Source organism: Taurulus bubalis (assembly GCF_910589615.1).
Source record: "Taurulus bubalis genome assembly, chromosome: 5".
Lineage (NCBI taxonomy): Eukaryota > Metazoa > Chordata > Actinopteri > Perciformes > Cottidae > Taurulus > Taurulus bubalis.
This window is the reverse complement of record NC_136593.1, coordinates 1,052,572-1,062,471: the sequence shown is the minus strand read 5'-3', so window position 1 is coordinate 1,062,471 and position 9,900 is coordinate 1,052,572. Positions and strand designations below refer to the sequence as shown.

The 9,900-nt window shown below is 42.9% G+C and overlaps 1 protein-coding gene across 1 annotated transcript in view; it reads left to right on the top strand.

Moving 5' to 3' along the window:
- Nucleotides 1–6,558: 6,558 nt before the first annotated feature.
- Nucleotides 6,559–9,900, top strand: part of LOC306736947 (semaphorin-3D) — a gene marked incomplete at its 5' end in the record, with an annotated part of 28,615 nt that continues 25,273 nt past the window's right edge. The window contains one exon of the mRNA XM_079218638.1: nucleotides 6,559–6,694. Coding sequence (XP_079074764.1) covers nucleotides 6,559–6,694 — 136 coding nt within the window. The remainder of the gene's footprint in view (nucleotides 6,695–9,900) is intronic.

Genomic DNA, 9,900 nt, shown 5'->3' with positions numbered 1-9,900 from the left:
ACTTTGTTAGGTAAAAAAAACTTCATGGTTTGGCTTAAAATCACTGAGAAATTGGAACAAAAACTACAACAAAAACGCAACAAAAGTACCTTGTACTCGAGGGATATTGTGTTTTTTTCCAGCTTACATTGAAGTTTATTTCTGAGTGATTGTTGGACGGAACGAGGATAAAAACGATGCAATTTATAGTCGTTTAGTTTCCATGTTACCGCCTGCTGTCTTTATCCAGTGGACACGCTGCTCAGTGAGGAACTGAGAGCGTTTGGAAACACGTTTCTTTCTTCCTAGAATCATCACGTTACTTGATCACTAGAGGATGTTTATGCTGCTTTTTATTTCTTGATCCATAACGGGAGAAAAGTGGCATGAAAAGAAATAAAAGAGGATATTTTCATTGAAGGGTTACTTTCTGAATTGAAGTTGTCTTCAGTGGAACACTGAGCTGATCTCGTCCAGATGTCGACGGTTAAGAGTCTGATTTGTTTTCCTCTCGGTGTTCGTGACTGTGGTTTAAAGGCTTTGCACTCGTTCCATATGTTTTCATACGAGGGATCACTTCTGTTCCTACTGCTACTCCGTCTGTGTGACCTTCCAACAACGCTGTGGAGCTGAGACACACAGAGGTCATGCAGTCGGGCCTTATGTTTGCTGTTTGACAGCATTTTAATGAATCTGAATCACCGGTCCAGGATCTTATCTTTAAGTTTAAGTAAATCATTTGAGCTGAAGAAGTCAGACTCAAACGTTGACATTCCAAGAGCTAACACTTAAGTTTTGCCAGACAGATGAGTCATTTCCTGTTTATTGAAATAAAAGGAAATATCTTTTTTGATATTTGTTTTTTGATTTTAAATCCCAGGAAACTTTGGCATTAAATCTGTGACCGATGTATTAACAATCCATCCAATAGGGGTTGAGACCTTTCATTAAAAATCACAAATGTGAATGTGTTGGTTTCACCGGAGGGAAATCAGGGGATCAGTCATCAGGATTCTTCATCTGGGAACCGGTAATGCACAGAATGAGTCCAGTAGTCTGAACCAAAAGGATTGGACTGAGACTAACCCAACTGTTGGTGGTTTAGTTGACTAAACTAACTGTTGGTGGTTTAGTTGTCAAAGCTAACTGTTGGTGGTTTAGTTGTCAAAAGCTAACTGTTGGTGGTTTAGTTGTCTAAAGATAACTATTGGTGGTTTAGTTGTCTAAACTAACTGTTGGTGGTTTAGTTGTCTAAAGCTAAATGTTGGTGGTTTAGTTGTCTAAAGCTAACTGTTGGTGGTTTAGTTGTCTTAAACTAACTGTTGGTGGTTTAGTTGTCTAAAGCTAACTGTTGGTGGTTTAGTTGTCTTAAACTAACTGTTGGTGGTTTAGTTGTCTAAAGCTAACTGTTGGTGGTTTAGTTGACTAAACTAACTGTTGGTGGTTTAGTTGACTAAACTAACTGTTGGTGGTTTAGTTGTCTAAAGCTAACTGTTGGTGGTTTAGTTGACTAAACTAACTGTTGGTGGTTTAGTTGACTAAACTAACTGTTGGTGGTTTAGTTGTCTCAAGCTAACTGTTGGTGGTTTAGTTGTCTAAACTAACTGTTGGTGGTTTAGTTGTCTAAAGCTAACTGTTGGTGGTTTAGTTGTCTAAAGCTAACTGTTGGTGGTTTAGTTGTCTAAAGATAACTGTTGGTGGTTTAGTTGACTAAACTAACTGTTGGTGGTTTAGTTGACTAAACTAACTGTTGGTGGTTTAGTTGGCTAAAGCTAACTGTTGGTGGTTTAGTTGTCTAAAGATAACTATTGGTGGTTTAGTTGTCTAAAGATAACTGTTGGTGGTTTAGTTGACTAAACTAACTGTTGGTGGTTTAGTTGGCTAAAGCTAACTGTTGGTGGTTTAGTTGTCAAAAGCTAACTGTTGGTGGTTTAGTTGTCTAAAGATAACTATTGGTGGTTTAGTTGTTTAAAGCTAACTGTTGGTGGTTTAGTTGTCTAAAGCTAGCTGTTGGTGGTTTAGTTGTCTAAAGCTAACTGTTGGTGGTTTAGTTGTTTAAAGCTAACTGTTGGTGGTTTAGTTGTTTAAAGATAACTGTTGGTGGTTTAGTTGTCTAAAGATAACTGTTGGTGGTTTAGTTGTATAAAGCTAACTGTTGGTGGTTTAGCTGTGTAAAGCTAACTGTTGGTGGTTTAGTTGGCTAAAGATAACTGTTGTGTTTAACATAATGTCAACAATTCAAAGATACATACTATTCTTGTCCCTGTGCCTGAAACCAATAGATTGTATTTCTGTGACTATTTCCTGCCATGAGACCGAGTGGAGCTGGCACGATAAAAAAGGATAAAGAAGGTTTCACAGAGAAATCCGTCCGTCTCAGATCTGAACCGATATTGACCTCGATCCAAAATGAAAGCACTTACTTGAACCCAGTCTTACTTTGGATCCAGTTGCAGGTAGTGTGATGAAGGAGGTTCAGCGGGATCAAGGTGATTAGTTGCAGGACTTTGACAGAGAAAAGACAGAGGCTGCCGGTAGACTAAGACTTAAGAAAGCAGAGATATTAACTTCATGAGATGACAGCAGGGATCAGCGGGAGCGACGATGGAGGAGGTCAGTTATTAAATCATGGAGAGGATTAGAGGAAAGATGTCGGCGGGAGGCGAGAGGAAGACTCTGAGGAAGAAATACTCAAACTTGACGTGATAAATAATAAAGATTAAACGGTAGCAGGAGTAATGGAACCCGGTAAATCAGCCCGCTGCAGTTAAAAAGGAGATTCTTCAGCTTCCCCCCGAGTGGCCGGACACGTTTTCACTGTAAACACAATAAAAGGATTTAATCCCTCGAGCGGCAGCGAGAAAACGCCGCTGATGTTTAGTTTCTTCTTCTCCGGGGAGACGGAGGTCAGAGGAAGCATTTGAAGTATTCGGAGGCTGTGAGTTCACCAGGCGGGTCAGGAGTGTATCTGCTGGTGTTTGGAGCTGAACCTGCTGCACAAAATACCACTTTAAACAAACTGTTTTCTCCTTTTCAAGCTGGTCAGCAACCACATTATTGTCCATTTTTAGAAAGTCCATTTTTTTCTTTTTATTGCCTCCTCATGCAAACAAACGTTTCCCTCCACTAACATAGGAAGCTCCACACAAAGACCTTCTATTTCAGGATTGCGTGTTCTTATTATTTATTTAAATGTTTCCATCCTCGTATCGTCTGTATCAGCAACAAATAACAGAACTGTGCAATCTGTTTTTAAACCTTTAAACACATTCAGACGAGCACGACGTGGATGGAGGTCTCAGGCTGGAGAGTCTGCATGTGGAGCTGCAACAGGAAGAGGAAATGAAGACGAGCTGATAACCATGGGAACCGGCTCCCTCAACAATGTCCTGCTCTCCCCTTCAGGATATCTCTTCACAGCGTTATTTACTTTAACAAAGACCCCAAACTGGCAGAGAGATGGAGCAGGGACCCCCGATTATACATATATATATATAGTCTAACATGGTGTTTTATATTAAACTGGCACAGTAACATGTATAACATGGTGTTTTATATTAAACTGGGCCAGAAACATGTATAACATTGTGTTTTATTTTAAACTGGGCCCAGTAACATGTATAACATGGTGTTTTATATTAAACTGGGCCCAGTAACATGTATAACATGGTGTTTTATATTAAACTGGGCCCAGTAACATGTATAACATGGTGTTTTATATTAAACTGGGCCCAGTAACATGTATAACATGGTGTTTTATATTAAACTGGGCCCAGTAACATGTATAACATGGTGTTTTATTTTAAACTGGGCCCAGTAACATGTATAACATGGTGTTTTATATTAAACCGGGCCCAGTAACATGTATAACATGGTGTTTTATTTTAAACTGGGCCCAGTAACATGTATAAACATACCTTGTTATTGGGCATTCAATACTAAGCTTTTCAAATAATACAACAAACGATGAGTTTCAAAGTGGAAATAACGAGACGGATTATGAAAAGAATAAAGAGCAGAGGATGCTCTGGTTCCCCAGACTCCCATTAAGTGGAGAAAAGGTAGCGGATATTGAAGGCTGTGATTAACTCGAGTCGTGCTCAGTGGTTTGAGGTCTGGCGGTCACGTTAAGGCTTTGAGACCGTCCTCATTTTCCCACGGGGACAAGTTCCCGTTGTTTAGTGGAGAAGCTTAAGAGCCTCTGCTGGAAGAGAAAAGGCTTCTTATTGATGCAGAGCAGAGGCCTCATCGCCTCATCACCTGCTGACACGACGCAGGCCAGCCGGCCGCCATGACGGATGGTGATGAATATCATGTGAAAACATGGGTTGGTTTCTCCTGCAACTGTATGTCAAGGTTGGCATATTAACCTGCCACCTGAAACCACTTCATGGCCAGTCTGTGGGACCACAAAGAGACAGGAAATTACCACAAAATTACCATAAAGAGGCACAAAATGACCACAAACACACAGGAAATGAAAACGTATAGATGAAAAAGATGGAAGAGAGACACAAAACATACAAAATGACCGTAAAGAGACACAAAATGACCATAAAGAGACACAACATGACCATAAATATGCTCAAAATGACCACATAATGACACAAAACCTATAAAATTACCACAAAAAGACACACAATTACCTTAAAGAGACACAAAATGACCATAAAGAGACACAAAATGACCATAAAGAGACACAAAATGACCATAAAGGGGCTCAAAATGACCATAAAGAGACACAAAATGACCATAAAGAGACACAAAATGACCATAAAGGGGCTCAAAATGACCACATAATGACACAAAACCCATAAAATGACACAAAATGACCATAAAGAGACAGGAAATTACTACAAATAGGTGAAAAAGATGGAAGAGAGACACACAACCTACAAAATGACCATGAAGAGACACAAAATGACCATAAAGAGGCACTAAATGACGCAGACAGTCAGTACCGGAAAGTACCGCCCAGAGATGCACAGGAACCACAAACAGACTGGGAGTTAAAGGGTTGTGCATTAAAGCAGCTAACCAGCTAGCTGTCTGTCCTCTCTCAGCAGCCACTGTCTCTTTCATTTCTCAAACTGAACTCGTCCAGCGACCTCAACAGTAAGCGCTGCAACATGATGAATTGCCCTGTTTCCCCCGTGAGCGGCATTCCCACATTAAAACACCACTTGAGCTGCACATGCGGGTCCTGTCGACCGGAGATTAATTCAGGTGTCAGCTCAGGAGAGCACAGGGAATACTTTGATTGGCTTAGACCTGATATGAGGATTGTTTATCTCCCAAAACTGTTTCTAATACCGTGTTAAGTTATAGTTTTAGTTTCACGCTCGTGACGGGACGTTCTTGCTTTTCTCACAAAGTAAATGTTCTCTGATAGTTCTCTGATCTGTCTCATAGTTTATGGTATGAGACAAGTGGAGCTCTGGACTCCCCCTCTCTGTTTGGAGTGTATGGACGTGCATGAGCTCTGGATATCGTGCCAGAGCGGCCAGAAGACCTCCAGTCAGGGTTTCTGAGTCCGAGTTAACTGGTGAAGTTCTGCTTTAGAGGGTCTGTTGCTCTGGGGACGACTCCTCTGGTTGTATAGAAGTCTATGCTTCATGTGTTAAAGCTGCATTCTCTATACTGACCACCAGGGGGTGACTCCTCTGGTTGTATAGAAGTCTATGCTTCATGTTAAAGCTGCATTCTCTCTCCTGTCCACCAGGGGGCGACTCCTCTGGTTGTATAGAAGTCAATGCTTCATGTGTTAAAGCTGCATTCTCTCTCCTGTCCACCAGGGGGTGACTCCTCTGGTTGTATAGAAGTCTATGCTTCATGTTAAAGCTGCATTCTCTCTCCTGTCCACCAGGGGGCGACTCCTCTGGTTGTATAGAAGTCAATGCTTCATGTGTTAAAGCTGCATTCTCTCTCCTGTCCACCAGGGGGTGACTCCTCTGGTTGTATAGAAGTCTATGCTTCATGTGTTAAAGCTGTATTCTCTCTTCTGACCACCAGGGGGCGACTCCTCTGGTTGTATAGAAGTCTATGCTTCATGTTAAAGCTGCATTCTCTCTCCTGACCACCAGGGGGTGACTCCTCTGGTTGTATAGAAGTCTATATAAATGACTTTACTTCTCTTGATGTATTCCCTCAGTAAACATTGTAAACATGAGTTTATGTCTCAATCTCTAGTTTCAAGTCTTCTTCAATACAGCATGATGTTCATTTAGTAAATTATGGTCATTTAGAGTCAAACAGACCATAAAGCAGGGGACGCTTTAGGGCGGGGCTACAAGGTGATTGACAGGTCGACATCAGAGACGTATATGGAGCTCTACTTTACTCCCTAGTCCAGATATGTCAGCAATGATGAATGAAGATAATAACACAGGGGCTTCCTTCAGCGTCGGGATGAGATCACGTTGCATAGAGCTGCTGTCAGATTAATCAAAGTGGGATAAAACACATTTCACATTTTCCCTCTTTTTCCACTCCTCCTCCAGTCAGCTGCACCTCAGACTTCTACGTGACCGGTCGACCTCCTCCCATCGTTCTCTCGTCGTCGGCGAAGGTCGGTCAGAGATGCCGGAGCCGGGAGCCGGAGGGCCGAAGTCTCCTCGGCTGCTGCTGCTGAGCCTGCTGCCGCTGCTGTGGCTGCAGCCGGCAGCCGGCAAAGCCTGGAGGCCGACGGGGCCCCGCCTGCAGCTCTCCCACTCAGGTAGGAAGTCCACCCTCAGCCGTCCACAGTCACGTCTGTCAAGTCTTATTTGCACTGTTCAGACGGTAAATGTGGGAGGCCTCTGCTCTCTCAGTTCAACCTGCTGACACGACGCAAGCCAGCCGGCCACCATGACGGATGGTGATGAATTATCATGTGAAAACATGACGGATGGTGATGAATTATCATGTGAAAACATGACGGATGGTGATGAATATCATGTGAAAACATGACGGATGGTGATGAATTATCATGTGAAAACATGACGGATGGTGATGAATTATCATGTGAAAACATGACGGATGGTGATGAATTATCATGTGAAAACATGACGGATGGTGATGAATATCATGTGAAAACATGACGGATGGTGATGAATATCATGTGAAAACATGGGCCGGTTCCTCCAGCAACTGCATGTCAAGGTTGGCATATTAACCTGCCACCTGAAACCACTTCATGGCCAGTCTGTGGGACCACAAAATGACCATAAAGAGGTAGAAAATTACCACAAATAGGTGAAAAAGATGGAAGAGAGACACAAAAAGATACAAAATGACCATACAATTGGACAAAATGACCGCAGACAGTCAGCACCGGACAGTACCAGAGGAAAGTACCGCACAGAGATGCACAAGAACCACAAACAGACTCAAGCCGTTCCGTCTTGGTATCTCTCTGAAGTCGTGTTCGAGGTCTTCTGCTCGTCCTTCCTGCCTCAGAGGAAAAGGGTTGTGCATTGGATGAAGTGGACTGTTGGAAATTCGGAGTAATGTTCAAAAGGTAGGCGTGTCCCAGTACCCGATAAAAGCTTGTATCGGGTACCCGTACCTGGAAAGGTTTGGTGGCGCACCAGTCGCCGTGAGCTGCAGCATGCTAGTCGGTTTAGCCCCGTTAGCCGGGGTGTGGAGCCGAATGCACCGATTCATCTGAGTCTCACGATGGAACGTTACGGAATCAGACTCTACATTTACATTTCAGTTATTCAATTTTGGGGTATTTATTTGTTATTGACATTATGCCAGTAAGAATTATGCCCCCCAAAAAACACAAAGTTTTCTTTTTCTATATTTCCTTAGTCTTTCCTAATCCACCAAAAACGTACTGAACCGTGTCCCAGAAAACAACGAAGGTTCTGAACCTTGAACCTCGTGGACCGTGACACCCGAACAGATCCGATACCGTAACAATCGCAGCACCCTTAAGGTGCTTCCGATACACTGGAGCGCTTTACTTGATGCCCATCTTGTGAGTAGAAGCTGATAGCGTGTCGGAGCTTTAAAGGGCGTTCTTGCTCCTGCTTACCTGCCAATCACGTCGCCCTTCAATCACGTTGTGGCTGTTTCATGTGCTTCGTCATCCGCCACGGCTTCTTCTCCGATGCTTCCTTTGGGGAAACGCACATGGAGTCAGAACCAACGAGTGTTTTAACATCACATTTGGGAGTTTCTTTGAGAGTTTCTTTGAGAGTTTCTTTAAGAGTTTCTTTGGGAGTTTCTTTGAGAGTTTCTTTGAGAGTTTCTTTGAGAGTTTCTTTAAGAGTTTCTTTGAGAGTTTCTTTGAGAGTTTCTTTGAGAGTTTCTTTAAGAGTTTCTTTGAGAGTTTCTTTGAGAGTTTCTTTGAGAGTTTCTTTGAGAGTTTCTTTAAGAGTTTCTTTGAGAGTTTCTTTGAGAGTTTCTTTAAGAGTTTCTTTGAGAGTTTCAGAACGGGATTAAATTGACGAAGTCTGGATCCAGTTTGAGGTTTTCAGACCCAAAGTCGGAGCTGCAGGGAACTGTAGGCCTCCATCATGGAGATCCAGGAGGTAACGTCTGTTCCCACAGAAAGAACGTCCTCCAACATGCAAGCAATGTACTTTTTCTCTTGGAGAACATTGCGGTCTCAGTTAACCTCTTTTCTCCAGTAAAACTCTTGATGGGAGCAGCAGAAGGGAATACAGATGAACAGATTAACAACGTGGGAGGTGAAGCCGTGGTAATGGGTGTCACGGTGCCAATAAACATGTTTAAAACGGCCTTGATTACATTAAACGCTTGTGGTGAACCGTCATCGTGGGTTTCCAGACTTCAGGTTGTTTTAGGTCAGATTCATGTGACGCTGAAAGCTATCGACAGGCGAAGAACCAAAACTACCTTTTCAAAAGCTGCTGAAGTGAAAAACGGAGCCTTTGAGGCCAAAGAGAGGCGTCGGCAGGAAGACAGCTGTGGGATCCAGACTGTCCAACGGCACCAGGGCAAAAGGCATCCAAGGCTTGAGTTTCAGAGGAACGTACAGGAAGAACAACTCATCTGTCCGGTTGAGCCTTTTATATCAGGTCATAAGGTACAAATCAAGAACAAAATGTGCTATAAATCCAATAAACAAATATCAAATTAAACATAAAAATCAGGGCTACAATAAAGTATAATCCCCATGTACAACCTTTAAACACAACTCAAACAATAAATAGGATTAGGGGTTATGGTTATGCTGCATTCACTACAAAAGCGTTAGATTACATACAAAGTCAATGCACAGCAATGAATGTTTGCAAAAAAGCAAATTTTCCGCCGGATGGCGCGAATGGCGCGTTGTGAAAAATTGTGTGTGTGTGTGTGTGTGTGTGTGTGTGTGTGTGTGTGTGTGTGTGTGTGTGTGTGTGTGTTACTAACAGTAGCAGCTCAGTGGTTTTAAAGGCAGTAAAGTGAACTTAATGAAGTCAGACCTGATCCTCTCGCTGCGTTTGTAGCTGCAGGATCAACATTATAGACTATTAAAGTTTTATAAGCAGATACTCAGACAGGAGCTTCAGGGCAACAAACACACACACACACACACACACACACACACACACACACACACACACACACACACTCACACACACACACACACTCACACTGAGGGAGAGAGTGTGTGTGTCACAGCTGACCCAGTGTTTGACCTGAACAGGAATCCAGAGAGACCAGCCCTCATCCTCAGGGAGACACTCTGTGTGTGTGTGTGTGTGTGTGTGTGTGTGTGTGTGTGTGTGTGTGTGTGTGTGTGTGTGTGTGTGTGTGTGTGTGTTTGTGAGGATGAGGGTGTGTGTTTGATGTATTTGCGTTGTCGGCCACATTTAATAAGTGTGAACGTGACGACATCGTTAAACACGTTCATGTTCATTTGGTCGGAGACTTAATGCAGATTTGTGCTTCATCTCGGTGAAGGCCTGTGATTGGCTGAGCTGC